The sequence below is a fragment of the Nyctereutes procyonoides genome, unplaced genomic scaffold (assembly GCF_905146905.1).
Source record: "Nyctereutes procyonoides isolate TBG_1078 unplaced genomic scaffold, NYPRO_anot_genome, whole genome shotgun sequence".
Taxonomy (NCBI): domain Eukaryota; kingdom Metazoa; phylum Chordata; class Mammalia; order Carnivora; family Canidae; genus Nyctereutes; species Nyctereutes procyonoides.
In genome coordinates this window covers 27,337,094-27,355,144 of record NW_026575139.1, presented here as the reverse complement: position 1 = coordinate 27,355,144, position 18,051 = coordinate 27,337,094, and the positions used below count along the sequence as shown (strand labels likewise).

Genomic DNA, 18,051 nt, shown 5'->3' with positions numbered 1-18,051 from the left:
AAGTATAACACACATACAGAAAGAGGTTCAGGTCATACCTGTGCATCAGCATGAATTTTCACAAAGTGAACATACCCACGTAATCACCATTCAAATCAAGAACTGGAACATAGCCGACATCCAGACACCCCTCCTCTCACTTGCCTTCCCTGGTCATTCCCACCTCCTTCCCAAGATAAACACAATCTTGAACCCTAAAATCACACACGCATTTTGCCTATTTTGGGCTTTATATAAATGGAATTGTACCATATGTTTTATTCTGTGTCTGGTGTCTTTAAGTCCGCATTATGTTGGTGAGATTCATCCGTGTGTTGTAGGTAGTAGCATTAGTTTATTTTCATTGCTGTGTTATATTTACATTGTGAGAACATACCACAACTCGTGTATCCATTCTACTGTTGAGCATGTGGAGTGTTTCCAGTTTTGGGGGTATTACAGATTCTTGTGTATGTCCTTTGATACACATATGCGTGCATTTCTGATGAGTATAAACCTAGGAGTAGTGTTGCTATGTCCTACGATACGCATACATTCAACTTTAGCAGAGAATGTGAGCCAGTGTGTCACAACCAGACTGTGACAAGTAGCACTCGCATCAGTAGAGTGTGAGAGTTCTGGTTGCTTCACACCCTTTCTAGCACTGGATATTACAAGTCTTTTTCATTTTAGCCATTCTGATTGGGGTGTCCTGGTTCTTCTTTTAGCTGCAATTTGCATTTTCCTAATAACTGATAATGTTAAGCACTAATGTTTATTGGACTTTTAGATATCCTCATTTGGGAAATTCCCTTTCATCTTTGCTTATTTTTCCTATTAGGTTGTCTGTCTTGTTGATTTTTAGGAATCTGTTCTGCATAGGAGCCCACTGTTGGGTACATGGTTTACATCTATTCTTCTCCATGTCTTCTGAGGAATAGAAGTTCTTACTTTCAGTGGGGTTCAATCCTTTCCTTTATGATCCTATTAAAGAAACCTCTGCCTCTATCATAAAGATGTTCTCATGGGATGGCCCAGAATCTTTAGATCTGCATATAAATATACAAGCCAACTGGAATTGATTTTTCGGTAAGGTTGTAGGTGGGGGTTCAAGACTGACTCTCATCTGTGTGTGCTCTCTCAGTACCACTACGATTTGGGTGGTTTTTGATTTTTGTTTTGTTCATTCATTTTTTTCCCTAATAAAAAATTGTTTTTATTTTAGAATAGTTTTTGATTTGCAGAAAAGTTACAAGGCAGTACAGAGAGTTCCCACGTACCCCTCACCCTTTGTCTATGTACATTTGTCGTAGCTAATGCATCACCACTAAGTAAAATCCATACTTTATTCCATCAGGACCATTGGTTTTTGACAAACAACGTTCTGCTGGCAAATGCCATGAGACCACATGCTGGTAACTAAACCTTCAGGGACAAAGTCCCCTGTCATAGGAGCCAGTGTCTCTGGTCTCAGCCTAAACTGGAGAACTGAGCGGGGCTCACGTGTGGACTCGGATCCTGTGAGGTCATGGGGAGGGATGTGTGGAAATTCTACCACTGAAGGGCCTCCAGCATTGTGGACCACCTGAACTCTCAGCCCCAGGCCTAAAACTCCTGAGTTGTAATGTGTGAGAGTAGCCTTCTCCTTGAGTCCCTTAGACTTTAATTTTGTAATCTTGAAGCAAAGTTTAAAATGCATTGATGATGAACAGCTTTGTACTTTAATATTTAGTCAGCGTGCTGTACATTTCATCCCCGGGACTCCTCTTCTATGTGGACGTTTGTAGCTTTTGGCCCAGTTCCTCCATCCTCCACCCTCCACATCCCTCCCCCTACACCCCTCCCCCCACCAGTGGCAACCACCAGTCTAGTCTCTGTATCTGTGAGCTCAGTTTTTTTTTTTTTTTTGGATGGCATACAGTGACATTATACAGTATTTGATTTATTTCAGTTAGCATAATGTCCTCCAGGTCCATGTTGCAAGTGGCAGAATTTGCATTTGCTTTTTTTATTGGCTGCATAATATTTTATTGTATATGTATACTACATTTTCTTTATCCATTTGTCCACACTTAGGTTGTTTCCACAGCTTGGCTATTGTAAATAATGCTGCACTGATCATGGAAGGGAGTGTAGATAATTTCAGATTAGTATTTTCACTTTCTTTAGATCAATACCCAGAAGTGGAATTTCTGGATCATATGGTAGTTCTATTTTTAATTTTTTGAGGAACCTTCGTATTGTTTTCCACCATGGCTACACCAATTTACATTCCTGCCAATGGTACAGAAGGGCTCCCTTTTTGCCACATCCTTGTGAACACCTGTTATCTCTTGTCTTTTTGATAACAACCATTCTGACAGGTGTGAGTGATAATTCATTGTGTTTTAGATTTGCATTTCCCAGATAATTAGTGAGGTTGAGCATCATTTCATGTTCCCATTAGCCATCTGTATATCTTCTTTGGAAAAATAGTTATTCAGTTTCTATGGCCAATTTTTAGTCTGATTTTTTTTTTCTATTGAAATTTTTTTCTATTGAGTTACAGGAGTTCTTTAAATATTTTGGATTTTGTGCCCTTATCAGGTATACGATTTATAAGTATTTTCTCTTATTCACTAGGTTGCCTTTCACTTTGTTGATGGTTTCCTTTGCTGGACAGCTCCTTAATTTGAGGTAGTCCTCAAATTATTTTTGCTTTTGTTGCCTTGCTATTAGTGTCAAGTCCAGAAACATCATTGCCGAGATTGATGTCAAGGAGCTTACCCCCTGTGATTTCCTCTAGGAGTTTTATGGTTTCAGGTCTTATGTTCAAGTCTTTAATCCATTTTGAGTCGTTTTTTGCATATGGTGTAGGATAGTGGCCCATTTTCATTCTATTGAACAGCTTTTTAGAGAATCCTTCTTTATGCCAGACACCATGGCGAAGGAGACGTCTGTGGGCCCCTTTGGCCTTGGATGTGGGTGTTTGGAGAACTGTATGCTGATCCAGCTCTGACCTGGGGAGCCATCATCATGACCCTTAGTTCTGAGGAAGGCAAGGCAGACAGCCACTGAGACTGCCAGACATTTTATTGCCAATTCTCCTGTTCCCTGTCTCTTCTAGACCACCGTAACAAACTCCGGTGTGCCAGCATGTTTCAGAGCATCCCTGACAGTCCCAGCTATTTTTACCTTTTAATTTAAAGTGCAGACAAAGCCCCAGTGACCATGTTTCATTTTTACAGCAGACATTTAAATTATTGCGAGAAAACAAAAAAGACTAGTCAGCCCATGCCATTAATATTTTATGAAATAGTCATTGTTCTTTAACCTGGCCATAACCCCTGTCCTGGACGACACTTTTGCAGCCATCGTGCGGACCCCGGGGATGCACACGTGCACACTGGGGTTCTTCTGTCTTTGTCATGCTTCTCCTCAGTACCATGAGCTCCCGACACTCTGCCAGCCCGGTGGTCTTCACCAGTGCCAGAAGTTCCCCTAAAGAAGAGCTTCATCCTGCCACATCACAGCTCGCACCTTCCTTCCCCTCCTCGTCCTCCTCCTCTTCTTCGTCCGGCCCTAGGACCTTCTACCCTCGCCAGGGCGCGACCAGCAAGTACCTGATTGGGTGGAAAAAACCCGAAGGAACCATAAACTCCGTGGGATTTATGGACACGAGAAAGTAAGAATTCTTTTGCTTCTCTTGCTGGGTGGTTTGCTTTTAATGTGACGGAGAACAGAAAAGGTTGAGGCAGTTTCCTACCCCAGAGGAGTCCAGCTGGGGTTTGGTAGGGAGAGGGGCTTTTTCCTCCCGTTATTTCTCTGCTTCATTCCTTAATAAGTTGTGTGGCAAAACACTGATTTGAGAATCTCAGATCTCATAGGAAAGATTATGTCTGAAGAACAAACCTCAGAATAATTGACCCTCAGGCCCAAAGACAACACGCTCCCTTGGATGATATTAATCACAGCCTTCCCATGTAATTGGTAACTCAGGAGCCACCAGAGGGAGTGCTAGAAAGTGACTGCCGTAAATATAAAGAACTTTTTGACAAAATAGTACAGAAAAAAGCAAAAACACCTCTAAATGATTCATTCAATTATGTTGTTTGTGTTTGTACAAAAGTTACATTTGGGATTCATAGCCTGTGTTCTTACTAATAAGTCTTGCTAATTTTGGCTTAGTGGAGCTAATAGTTTCCTGTAGAAGGGCAATTTATCCATCAGCTTTTTTATTTTTTGTTTCCCATCAGTTGTGTCTCTTGCACGAGCATTTATGTGAACAGATTGGCCTTTGCCCTCCTTTGGTATTTCCCCCCTGACTTACAGCCTCAAGGTCCATCGTGCCCTTATGTCACCCGTGTCTGTTGGTCTCTCCCATCTCTTCCCTTCCTTTCAAGGCGCCATCAGAGTGACGGCAACGAGATAGCGCACACGAGGCTGCGCGCCTCGACCAGGGACCTCCGGGCGTCCCCCAAGCCGGCCTCCAAGTCCACCATCGAGGAGGACCTCAAGAAACTCATCGACCTGGAAAGCCCCACCCCCGAATCCCAGAAGAACTTTAAGGTACATACGAGGCAGAGCCCAGCGCGTTCGGGAGGCCAGACGGGGTGGAGCTGCTCACCGCAGCGGTGCCCTCCGGGAGGTGTAGACTCCAGGCTCTTGCCACCACCTGCTCCCCAAAGTTAGCTCAGTGTTTTCCAAGTGTTCTGTCCCCGCTCTCACACCTTAGGCCAGCTCTATATCTGCCTGTCCCTGCCGCCAGTCTCGTATCTTCTTCAGTGTACCCTGCTCCACTGCATGAGCCATGCTTTTTCACGGACGTTAACTCGATGACATTGCTTCTGAGAACTTTGCAGAGGCATCCGTGGTTCCCTCATCAGAAAGTTTTCTGTAAAAAAGTGCCTTCTATCCGAAGGGTCCCTCCCGGTACCAGGAGCCCCCAATTCACCTCCTCACTGAGGCCCCGCCTCTGCCCCCTGAGCCCCGCTGGGCGAGCCTACCAGCTGTGCACCACATCCTGTGCAGTCTCTCAGGGAAATAGCCCGATGGACACCCACTCTCTTCACCCTTCATCCCCAAAAGCCACCTCTTCAGCCCAGAAAACTAGGTCTACATACTTACCTTCAGAACTTTCTAGACTCTTTGCTTCACAGAACCTTCTCTCCACTTGCCTCACGGAATTTCAGACTAGAAGTGTCTTCTTTAAACCGAGCCTCCCTTCCCATCGAGCACATATTCAGGGTTTACGTTTGTGTGTCAGTAGCCAGAACTTTGCAAGACCCTGTGGAAGAATTTGTTTTTCCCACCTCAGCTCAGAGGACCCCTGAAGCTGGTACTTTTAAGGCTCTTTGCTTTCTTGTCCTGAAAGTGTCCAGTCTTGCCCTCCCAGGGCTCAGAACTGGTGTTTGTTGGGTGGGGCCCGAAGGTACTGTGCTCTGAGCACAAGGCATTCTACATGCAGTGTGTTGTGTAGCCCTAGGAGGAGGGACTGTACCCCCAGGAAGGTCAGGGCAGCAAACTTGGACATGTTCTCTTGTCCAGGCTCTTAGTTGAACGACTGGGTAGTCTGTTTAAAGTTACTAAAGAGTGTAATTTAAGAAGAACTCTGGCATTTGATTGAAAAGGTAAGCTGAAGTATTTCCCTCACCACTTGCTGTCCTCAAACTGGAATCAGAATGCAGGGGGCAAACCTAGTGGGATGAGCTGTGTGCCCTTGTCCATTCCCATTCACGCTTTCTCATCACCACTCTGGGGTGTATGTGCATGCCTTCCTCAAGGGTCAGATAGACACCCTAACCTTGAAAGATCAGCATTTACAGAAATTAAATGTACTCCAAAGGCCATTCTGGGGTTCTGCTGAGAAACAAAAGGTTTATTAACATAAACATTAACATCATAAATCATTTTAAAGACTTGCCATTCTTGATTTCTGTGATTTTTGTTTCCTAAGCCAGCACTTACCAGTTCTGAAGCATCATCCAGGGTATAAATGGTTTCCTTAGTAACCTCGCAAAAGATAGTCCTTGAAACTTCTCTATCCATCAGAACCCACAGAGGTGTATTAAAACGTTCAAGTACCAGTTTCAAAATAAAATTTTTTTCAGATTTTTTTTCCTTTGAGGTTAGAGGAGAATAAAACTTGCCCTGAAAGGAGTCTTCCCCCAATTCTCAGTTTTAACATTTTTGGAAAGGGGCAAACTCAGAGCTTTCATTCTTTTGATTTACTGATGCAGTGGAAATAATTGAAAGCAAATGTCTGTTTTGTCCTTATTCCAGTTCTTGGCTTTTATTTCCAAAATGAATTATTTTAATATTCCTAGTTGAAGCAGGGGTGCGCTTTCTTTATGCCATGACGGCATTACGACGAGACCCTCTGCAAAGAAAGCAGAGGCTACTCTGTTACTGGGCAAGACTGGAAGCAGGGCCTGGAAACAAGGCTGTTTTTTTCTCTAGTATCCTCCTTTCCAGCTTGGTTTCAGATGAGTTTAGCTAAGTAGCTCTGTGTGTCTTTGAGATTCTCCGTCAGAATGCCCATGGCTGTGCTGTGTCAGGAAGGCCAGCATGCCCTTGAGAATCTTCCAGGCTGTGCCTGGCTCAAGGCACCGAGCCACTGCATCAGGTGTCAGGATCCCAGCAGTGGCCAGCTTTGGGCTGTGACACTTGGAACTCATTGGCTTTCTTGGATAACAAGTGCTTCCTATGAGTTATCATTAATATCAAATGACCACGTCCCTCTCCGGCTTACTTGCCAGCAGAGCGAGCTATCTGCTGCAGGACATGGCAGGCTCTGCAGGGCAGGCCTGTGGCTCAGAGGTAGGTGGCTGCAGGGCCTAAGCAGTGGCCGCAGAGCTCCTGCCTCAAGGGAAATGGCGGAGCTCTCACATTCTAAGGAACCCCATCGGCAGGCAGAGAAGGGATCACCTTATCTTCCCTGAGGGCTATGTCCAGCGGCAGGTGAACAGAGCAAACTACTGCTCGTGCTTTGCAGCTGGATGTCTCAGGCAGAGACCAAAGGGAGAGGCTTCGTGCAGCTCCAGGGTTCAGGCAGAGCCGTCCTGCTTACTGCAGGTGCCTTACCCACCTCCCGGAAGCCAGGACGACTGGCCTCAGGGAGCGAAAATATCACTTCCCTAGGCCTTGTTCCTCAGCTTTGAAAAAGAGACCCAGAGTAGATCAGTGACGTCCAGATGATTTTAAAATTCAGGGAACTTTTTAAATGAAATTATACACAGAAGTCCCATACGTAGAACTGAGAAAGCAGAATTTCTCTGAAGAGAGGGGTGGGTGTCCTGGATGCCTGGGCCCCTGCTGAACGTCCCTTCTCCCCAGGCAGGATGCTGGGAAGAACCCATAGAGCTGAGAACCCCCCGGCCTAATGTGCTCTCAGGTCCCTTCCAAGCCAGCTGTTGACTCCATCGTGGTTCTTGCCCAGGGCTGGCAGCACTGGGCACCACCCAGCAAGCACCCTGCATAGCAGGGACAGGGCGCTCCTGGAACTAGACCAGTGTGCCTACCTTCAAGACTGGAGTGGAAGAGGGACAGAGTGGGGGGCCACCCCAATAACTTGGGACAAAACTGCTTGTTAATGGGTGGAAAGCAATAAGGCCGATTGCTACCTTCTGTCTCCTACCCTGTTTCCCTTTAGCGCAAGATGTTAAAACTTTTAATAAAGCATGCTGCCTAAAGGATCTCTTCAAGGTAGCAGTTCAATGCCTCGATTAAATATTTTAATATTTCCCAAAGAGGCTAAAACTAGAATTGGTGGAAAACCACCTTCCCATATAACCATCAGGGTGAGGATACTCCCTAGAAAAGGATGTCCCTTTGCTGAGCTCAGAGGTGCCAAAGAAGATCGGGAGCAGTGTTTGAATGGAGAGATCTGGGGCCTGGCCCGGTAGGCAGGAGCCTTAATGTGGTCCTAGAAGCTTGCAGATAGGAGAGAGTGAATCTGGCTATATTTTTTAAAATTATAATCAGCAAGCCATTTAACCTCTGTAATGCCCATTATCTATGAGGTGAAAAGAGAAATCACTGTTTCCATACCCAGTTCTCTGCATTTAAAGGCACAGAGCATTTATCACAGCAGCTTCATCTTCCGGGCAAGCATATATGTACCTTCCACTTACTCATGAATTTTTAGAAGGGAGCACAATTTTACACAGTTGGCTACACCTGGGGCTCATTTACAACACGTTTGATCGATAATTGCAGCAACTGTGCACACCACTTTGTGGGTAGCTTTGGCTTAATTAACTCTTGGGTTGAGGAACAGAAGCATGTTAGACCCAGAGCACATGAATGAGCCAGGTGTCAGTGCTGTTCTCAAGGTCCTAAATGGAGACGTGGCTGTGTCACTATCTCTCTGCCCCTCCAGAGTGTCACGGAAAGTCCCACAGAGGCTTTCTGCCAGCTATGACTCAGCCCTCCTACTCACATCTTCACCTGTCCTCCACATTGTTCTCCCTGTCAAGGTGAACACTAATCTAAGGAGGAATGAATATAACTTTATTGCTAACAGACCAAATACTCTTTTGGCTCTCAGACTGGAGATTTTAAATATTGTTAATGTGTCTGTTGTTTCTCAATGCATGGAAGTCGAGCTTGCTTTTTGCAGAAGAATCTCATGTAGAATCAAATTGGTAAGCAAGGCAAAAGACAAGAGATAGCAGCTATTTAGAACTTCTGCCGTTTATATATCAGTGTATAAATATTTGTCACTAAGACGGCTTCCCTATTTTAATGAATAGAGATCCATCCTAAAAAAAAAATCTGAAACTCATTAAATACACTATTAGTAGTTGATGTTTATCAAGAGGCATCTACTTACTAGAGTTAATCTGTTCTGATGATCTTTTGCTCATTGCCCAGCAAATATGGCATCACTTGCTACGCTTCTCAGGACACCCTCCGGGCACTGTGGCTATTCCCCTGGGGACCACTGACAAACGCTGTTGTGATTAGTCCAGTGGCTCATTTAATCCTCATAATAATCCTGAAACATATTGGGCTCAGATTCGGTCAGTGGCACATGATTCAGATAAAACTCCTATTTGTCTGATTGTCATCTTCTCTTACCACAACATGGTCCTGCTCTATCTACTTACTCTCACATCTGAATCGTGTGGCACCGACAGGCTACAGGCAGCATGTTGAGCCACAAGGATAAAGGAACTCCCACCTCTGCTCTGAAGGATGTGTAGATAGAGACTCTGAAGCCTGGAGGCTTCCTTGCCAAGCTCCAGGATTTGAAAGGAGCAGTGAGTTTTGTCAGCCCATTTCCACCCCCACCCCCCCAACCCAGGACCTGGGGGTGTGGCCCAGGAGACTAACTTTGTTGTCTTGACTCTGTTTTACAGTTCCATGCACTCTCCTCTCCTCAGTCTCCATTTCCTCCCACCCCCACCTCAAGACGGGCCCTGCACCGAACTCTGTCAGATGAGAGCATATACAGTGGCCAGAGGGAGCACTTCTTCACCTCCAGGGCTTCACTTCTGGACCAAGCCCTGCCCAACGACGTCCTCTTCAGTAGCACATACCCTTCTCTTCCCAAGTCTCTCCCATTGCGGAGGCCTTCTTACACCTTGGGAATGAAGTCGTTGCATGGTAAGTTTGTGTTCCCACCGCAGCCCTGCAGACAGAGGCCAGTCCCCAAAGAGAATGGCCACTCCGTGTGCTGACAGAGTGGTGCCTGGAGGAGGGTGTGGCCTGCCTGTTCCAATTCTCAGCTCACCAACCTCCCTCTATCAGCCTGGCACCTGAAGTCCTAGACCATGGGGTATAGGCACTCAGCCTCACCAGACCAGAAGAGTCATCTGGGATGCTTGTTCTATTTTTTATCAAGATGTAACTAACTTACAACATTATATTAGTTTCAGATGTACAACATAATGATTCGATGTTTGTATCTGTTGTGAAATGGTCACCACAGTGTCTAGTTAATACTCGTCACCTTGCATAGTTGCAAAGTCTTTTTTTTTGTGATGAGAACTTTTAAGATTCATTCTTAGCACCTTCTATTAGCAATAATCGTGCCTCGGATAACCCTCATTGACTACGATACTACCACTGCACAAAGCTCATTCTTAGCACCTTCTAAATATGTGGTAATTATTACTGTAGTCACCATGCTGTACATTACAGTAAGCCCTGTGACTTATTTGTCTTTCTTTTATTTCAGTCAGCCTAGGGCCCTCAAGTTCCATCCATGTTGTTGCAAGTGGGAAGATTTCATTTTTTCAGACTGAGTAATATTCCATTATATATATCATCCATCCATCAGTAGACACTTAGGTTGTGTCCGTATCTTGGCCATTGTAAATAATTGTGCAGTGAACATGGGGATACATTTTTTTTTTCAAGAATGTTTTTGTTTTCTTCAGATAAATACCTAGAGTGGAATTTCTGGATCATATGGTAGCTCTGTTTTTGAGAAACCTCTATACTGTTTTCCACAGCGGCTACACTGATGTACATTCCCATTAACCATGCACGAGGGCTCCCTTTTCTCTACCACCAATGTTTGTGTCTTCCCTTTTGGATAATAGGTACTCTAACAAGTATGAAGTTGTATCTCACTGTGGTTTTGATTTGCAATTCCCTGATGATTAATGATGCTGAGAAGCTATTCCATTTACCTCTGTTGGCCATCTGTATGTTTTCTTTGGAAAATGTCTATTTAGATTCTCTGCCCATTTTCTAATTGGTTTGTTTTTTGGTTATTGAGTTGTAGGAATTCTTTATATATTATGAATATTACCCCTGATCAGACCTGATTTTCAAATATTTTCTGCCAGTCCATAGGTTGCCTTTTCATTTTGTTAATGGTTGTCTTTGTTCCACAGAAATTTTTTCATTTGCATGTCGTCTACTTGTTTGTTTTTGCCTTTGTTACCTTTGCTTTTAGTGTCAAATCCAAAAGATTATCATCAAAACTGATGTCAGAGAGCTTACTGCCTATGTTTTCTTCTGGAAGTTTCACAGTTTCAGGACTTACGATCATGTCTTTTATCCATAAGAAGTTAACCTTTTTTTTTTTTTTTCATAATGAGTTAACTTTTGTGGATTGGTGTAAAATAGTGCTCTGGTTTCATTCTTTTTCATGTGTCTGTCCCCAATTTTCCCAACACTGTTTATTAAAGACTGTCCTTTCCCTATTGTATATTCTTGGCTCCCTTGTCATAAATTAATTGACCACATATGCATATGTTCATTTCTAGGCTCTCTGTTCCATTGATGTGTCTGTTTTTATGCCAATAACATATTGTTTTCATTACTATAGCCTTGTAATGTAGTTTGAAATCAGGAAGTGTGATACCTCCAGCTTTGTTTTTTGCCCAGGATTAGCTTCGGCTATTCAGAATCTCTTGTAATTACAATCTTAGGATTGCTTGTTCTACTTCTGTGGAAAATGCATTAAAATTTTAGTAGGGATTGCACTGAATCTGTAGATTGCTTTGGGTAGTATGAACATTCTAACAATATTAGTTGTTTTATGAGCATGGAACATCTTTCCATTTATTTGTGTCTTCAGTTTCTTTTATCAGTGTCTTAGAGTGTACGGGTTAAAGTTATTCCTAGGTATTTTATTCCTTTTGATAGACTTATGAGTGGGATTGTTAATTTCTCATTCTGATATTTTGTTATTAGTGTATGAAAGTGCAACAGATTTGTGTGAATTGATTTGGTATCTTGCAACTTCACTGAATTACTTTATTAATTCTTAGAGTTTTTTGGTTCAGGGTTCTCTAATATAATATCATGCCATCTGCAAATAGTGAGTTTTGCATCATATTTGGATGCCTCTTTTCCCTTGTCTAATGCTCTGGCTAGGACTTCTAATACTTTGTTGAATGAAAGTAGTGAGGGTGTGTATCCTTGTCTTGTTCCTGACCTTAGAGGAAAGCTCTCAGCTTTCACCATGGAGTATGATGTCAGTTACGGGCTTGTCATACATGACCTTTATTAGGTTTAAGTATATCCCCGCTATACCCACTTTTTGAGATTTTTTTTGTCATAAATGGATGTTGCTTTTTGTCAAATGCTTTTTCTGCATCTACTGAGTTGATTATATGATTTTTATCCTTCATTTCATCAGTGTGCTGTATCACATTAATTGATTTGCGGATGTTGAACCATCTTTATTTTTTTTTTTTGAACCATCTTTATATCCCTGAGACAAATCCCACTTAATCATAGTATATGGTCCTTTTAATGTTTTGTTGAATTTGGTTTGCTCATATTTTGTTGAAGTTTTTTATATCTATGTTCATCAGGGATATTGGCCTGTGATTTTTTTTTTTTCTTGTGGTGTCCCTATCTAGTTTTGGTATCCAGGTGAGTAATGCTAGCCTCATAAAATGAGCTTCAAAGTGTTCTTTTGCTGCTTTTCCTTTTTTGGGAAGAGTTTTAAAAGGGTTTTCTTTGAATGTTCGGTAGCATTCACCAGTAAAGTCCTCTGTTCCTGGGTTTTTTTTTGAATCAGTAATCACAAACCTCCCAACCATTTCCTTACTAGTTTGTTCAGATTTTCAGATTTTCGGTTTCTTCATGATTCAGTCTTACTGACTTAGCACAGGAGGTGGCATGCCAGTCTCATAATCATGATTCAGTCTTGGCAAGTTGTATGTTTATGGGGTTTATGCATTTCTTCTTCTGCACAGTTTGTTGATGTGTAATTCTTTATAGTAGTCTCAAGATCCTCTGTATTTCTCTGGTATCAGTTATAATGTCTGCTTTTTCATTTCTGATTTTGAATCTTCTCTTTTTCTTGGTGAGTCTAGCTAAAGCTTTGTCAATTTTGTTTATCTTTTCAAAGAACCAATTCTTAGTTTCATTGATCTATTTTTTTGTTTTGTGTCTTAATTTTTGTTTTTTATTTCCACTCTGATCTGTTCCTTTCTTCTACTAATTTTGAGCTTTATTTGTTGCCCTTTTCCTAGTTCCTTCAGGTGTAAATTTAGATTGTTTATCTGAGATGTTTCCTGATACGTAGACATGCATTTGTCACTATGAACTTCCCTCTGGGAACTACTTTGCCCGCATCCCATAAGCTTCAGTATGTTGTATTTCCATTTTCATTCTTCTGAAAGTATTTCTTGATTTCTCTTGTGACGTCTTCTTTTACCCATGGTTGTTTAGTAGCATGTTATTTAGTCTCCACGTATTTGTGACTTTTCTTATTTTCTTCTTGTAATTGGGAAGAGATGTTTAATTTCATTTCAGTCATCTTAAATTTATTAAGACTTGTGTTTTTTTTTAATTTATTCATGAGAGACACATCGAGAGAGAGAGAGAGGCAGAGACGCAGGTAGAGGGAGAAGCAGGCTCCACATGAAGCCCAATGCGGGACTGGATCCCAGGACCCCAGTATCACGCTGTGGGCCGAAGGCAGGTGCCAAACCGCTGAGCCACCCAGGGATTTCCTTAATTTTATTAAGACTTGTGACCTCACATAATGATCCATCCTGGAGAATGTTTTATGAGTGACTGAAAAAGAATGTATATTCCTTTGTTTTGGGATGGAATATTCTGTATATAGCTGTTAAGTCCATCTGGTCTAGTGTGTCATTTAAGGTTGGTATTTCCTAATTGACTGTCTGGATGATCTGTCCATTGGTGAAAGTGGGTTATCAGAGTCCCCTTACTATTACCAAATTGCTATTTCTCCCTTTAGGTCTGATTATATTTGCTTCCATATTTAGGTACTCCAATGTTGGGTACATAAATATTTTACAAATGCTATATCATACTCTTATTGGACTGACCCCTTTATCATTATGGAATGCCTTTTTTTGTCTTTATTATAGTCTTTTGTTTTAAAGTCTTTTTTGTCTGATATAAGTGTAACTATACCAGCTTTCTTTTGGTTTCCATTTACCTGGAATATCTTTTTTCATTCCTTCACTTTCAATGTGTCCTTACTTCTCGGTTGCATGTTCTTCTCATTTAGGACCCTGAATATATCCTGCCAGCCCTTTCTGGCCTGCCACGTCTCTGTGGAGAGGTCTGCTGTTACCCTAATATTCCTCCCCATGAAAATCAGGGACTTCTTGTCTCTTGCTGCTTTAAGGATCTTCTCTTTATCTTTGGAATTTGCAAGCTTCACTATTAGATGTCGAGGTGTTGAATGGTTTTTATTGATTTTAGGGGGGGATCTCTCTATTTCCTGGATCTGAATGCCTGTTTCCCTTCCCAGATTGGGAAAGTTTTCAGCTAGGATTTGTTCAAATACATATTCTGGCCCTCTGTCCCTTTCGGCGCCCTCGGGAACCCCAATTAAACGTAGGTTTTTCTTCCTTAGGCTGTCATTTATTTCCCTTAATCTGTCTTCATGGTCTTTTAATTGTCTGTCTCTTTTTTCCTCAGTTTCCCTCTTTGCCATTAACTTGTCTTCTATGTCACTCACTCGTTCTTCCACCTCGTTAACCCTCGTCGTTAGGACTTCTAGTTTGGATTGCATCTCATTGAATTGATTTTTAATTTCTGCCTGATTGGATCTAAATTCTGCAGTCATGAAGTCTCGTGACTCCTTAATGCTTTTTTCTAGAGCCACCAGTAGCTGTATAATAGTGCTTCTGAATTGGCTTTCTGACATTGAATTGTAATCCAGATTTTGTAACTCTGTGGGAGAGAGGGCTGTTTCTGATTCTTTCTTTTGAGGTGAGGTTTTCCTTCTCGTCATTTTGCTCAGTGCAGAGTGGCCAAAAACAAGTTGTATTGGGAAAGGAGAGAAAGAGAGAGAAGGAAAGAAAAGAGAAAGAGGAAAAAGAAAGAAAGGTGAAAAAAAAGGGGGGTGGGGGAAGCAATCAGAAATCAAAAAGAAAAGAAAAAAGAAAAAAAAAAAAACAAAAAAAACACGGGGGAGTATCTTCTGAATCTGTAGACTTTAAGTCCCTTGACTTCCCCTGGAACTGGTCCGTCCAGCTGGTCTTCTGGGTGAGGGGCCTGCTGTGCTGATTCTCAGGTGTTAGCACTTGGGGGAGCTGCTCTGCCCCTGCCTGCTGCAGGGCTCAGCGGGGGTTGTTTACCCCGTGAGGCCCCAGGAGGAACAGCCGCAGTGCTATGGCAACTCTGGAAGCCTGGATTCAGCCTCCGCAGGAACTTCGGGGCTCTCCGTCTGCAGGGCCTGGAGGCTCCGGGGCGGGGCCGCTGATCTGCTCAGCTCGGGGCAGGAGCGTCCTCGCTGTCCTGGGCCCTCCCGGCCTCTGCCTGTCCCGGGGGAGGCCGGATCCTGGGCTGTGTCCCGGCGCCCTGTGCTCCGGGGCCTGCGCTGTTGGATTCGCGCTCCCGCCCCGCAGCCCCCTCCGCGGAGCCGCCGCCCGAGCCCCTCCGAGCTGCTCCGGGTCCCGCCGTGCGCGCTGCAGCCCTTAGGGAGCTCGGAGCACTCCCCCGGGGCGCAGGTGTCTGTTAGTGTCCCAGGGAGCCCGAGGGCATCCCCGCCCTCCTGGGTCCTGCTCCAACTCCCTGCGGGCGCCTTTCCGCCCGGGAAGGTTGGTGCAGCTCCTGCTCCTCCGGGACGGGGCTCTCCTGTCCTGGGGACACTCGCCCCGGCCTCAGCCCGGCTCCTCGCGGGGCCCCTCCCCCTCGGAGGCCTTTTGTTTCTTTATTTCTCTTTCCCCGTCTTCCTACCTGGAGAGAAGCGCGAACTCTTCTCACTGTAGCGTTCCAGCTGGTCTCTCTTTACATCTCAGGCCGAATTCGTAGATTTTCAGGATGATTTGAAGGTTATCTAGGTAATTTTTTGGGGACAGGTGATTTGGGGACCCTGCTCTTCCGCCATCTCGCCCCTCCTCCCTGTGTCCTTACTTCTCAAGTGACTCTCCTACAGGCAGCATATAGACGGGTCATGTTTTTTAACCATTCAGCCACTCTTTTAATTGGAGAATATAGTCCATTTACATTTAAAATAAATAATGATAGGCATATCCTTTTGGCTGTTTTGTAGTTCTTCTGTGTTCCTTTCTTCTGCTGCTGCTCTCTTCCTTTATGGTTTAATAACTTTCTGTAGTGTTAGGCTTAGACTCCTTTCCCTTTATCCTCTGTGTGTATCTATCATAGGTTTGTGCTGTGTGGTTGCCATGAAGCTTTCCTATAACTTATATTTATTTTCAGTTCATAACAACTTAAGGTTAGAATGCATTCTAAAGTTCTACATTTTTACTCTCCCAACATTTTCTGTTTTTGATGTCACAGTTTACATCTTTTTATCATGTGTATCCCTTACCTAATTACAGTTGACCCTTGAGAAACAAGGGAATATGGTCAAAAATCCATGTAAACCTGACTTCCCAGAAATATTAACTACTGAGAGCCTAGTGTTGACCACAAGACTTACCAATAACATCAACAGTCATTTCAAATATTTTATATGTTATAGATCTTATATACCATATTCTTACACTAAAGTAAGCTAGAAAAAAGAAAAGTAAAAATCATAAGAAGACACATTTACAGTACGGTCTTTACCAATACCGTAAGTTTACCTTGTCTATTTATATGATTAACCATTTATCAGTACCTACCCCAATTTTGTCTAATATGATACAAAATACTGTAGATATTACACATATTGCTAAGACTAGACCTCAAAAGTGAAAAGGAATGCATACTTATTTACAGATGTAACAATTCATGCATTGATAGTGAAGCAGCAGCAATATGATTGCTCTATGGTAGCCTAGTGGAATTGATAAAATTCTTCACAGTAGCCTTGCATATACACTAATGAATAAATCAATAAAAATATTTTATGGCATAAAGTACTACAGTCATATTCATAGTACAGTTTTAGAAACATTTACATTTTTAAAAAAACCACTTACCTGTGATAATAGGCTGATACATAGTTTCTCAGTTACAAGAGAGGCATGCTTTAATGTAATTCCTTGAAAGCAAAATTATAAAACAGTAAGAAAACTAAAATATTAATTTTATATTAAACTTCACTCACAAATGCCTAGGTAAGGACAGGCTATCCGGTTCCATACAAGACTTACACTCTCAGTTTTCTTTCTATATGATGAATACTTTGGCAATGATGATGACACAAAAGCATCTCATACAATTCTTGCTGTAGAGTTATTAGATTTTCACACAAAAACAACAGATAAGTTTATTAACTATATGGCTTGATGATTATTTATTATTCATTAAATGGAAGTGGATCATTGTAAAGGTTCTGCACCCTTGTCTTCACATTGAATAGAGGAGAGGGAAGAAGATGAAGGGATGGCGAAGATGGAAGGAGAGGTGGGAGAGGCAGACACATTCCATGTAACTCTATGGAAATTCATTGTCATTTTTGGCTTTTCTGCCTTTTTTTTTTTTTTTTTTTTTTTTTTTTTTTTTTTTTTGCTTTTTTCTAGATATGTTTTTATACAGTACCGATCCTTCCACTGTGAACTTTAGTTTTGGGGCCCATATCCTAGAATGGTTCATGTTGTAAAAGAAGTCAGAAGCAGTCTTGGAGAATCAGAACCCTTCTGCCAGACTATCTAATGTCAATTTGTTTTCTGGCACTTCTTCTAAGTCTTGTTCCTCTTCATCTGGCACTGGTTTGGAAGCACTCATCTCCATCAAGTCATCTTCTGTTCATTCCTCTGATGTGGTGTCTATTAGTCTTGGATTTCTCCAGGATCTGCATCTTAAAACCCTTCACCTCCTACCTTTTTTGCCATATTCACAGTCTTTTTCATGATTTCCTTGATTGGCTCTGTCATAAATCCTGTGAGGTTATGTACAACATCTGGACGGTTTTCTCCAGCAGGAATCCATTATTTAGGGCTTGATGGTTTTCATGGCTTTCTCTGTTACAATGATGGCATCTTTGACGGTATAATCCTTCCAGAATTTCATGATGTTCTATCACAGTTCCCTTCTATAGTGTTGACAATCCTTTCCACAGAATACTGTGTGTAATCAGCCTTGGAGGTTCTTATGACCTATTGATCTGGAGGTTGAATTAGAGATGTCCTGTTTGGGTGCAAGTAGACCACTTCGACACCTTTGGTGTTGAACTCATGGGGTTCTCGGTGGCCGGGGCATTGTCCAGTATCAAAAGTACTTTAAAAGGCAATTCCTTACTGGCAA

The 18,051-nt window shown here is 42.6% G+C and overlaps 1 protein-coding gene and 1 pseudogene across 12 annotated transcripts in view; one reads left to right on the top strand and one right to left on the bottom strand.

Annotated features, from left to right (window-relative positions):
• Window positions 1-18,051, top strand: part of SIPA1L1 (signal induced proliferation associated 1 like 1) — a 372,275-nt gene that overhangs the window by 341,816 nt on the left and 12,408 nt on the right. For all 12 annotated transcript variants that reach the window (XM_055303823.1, XM_055303832.1, XM_055303835.1 and 9 more), the window contains 3 exons: window positions 3,401-3,643; window positions 4,362-4,527; window positions 9,321-9,567. In XM_055303823.1, coding sequence (XP_055159798.1) covers window positions 3,401-3,643; window positions 4,362-4,527; window positions 9,321-9,567 — 656 coding nt within the window. The remainder of the gene's footprint in view (window positions 1-3,400; window positions 3,644-4,361; window positions 4,528-9,320; window positions 9,568-18,051) is intronic.
• LOC129496504 (U4 spliceosomal RNA) lies at window positions 9,975-10,041 on the bottom strand (annotated as a pseudogene).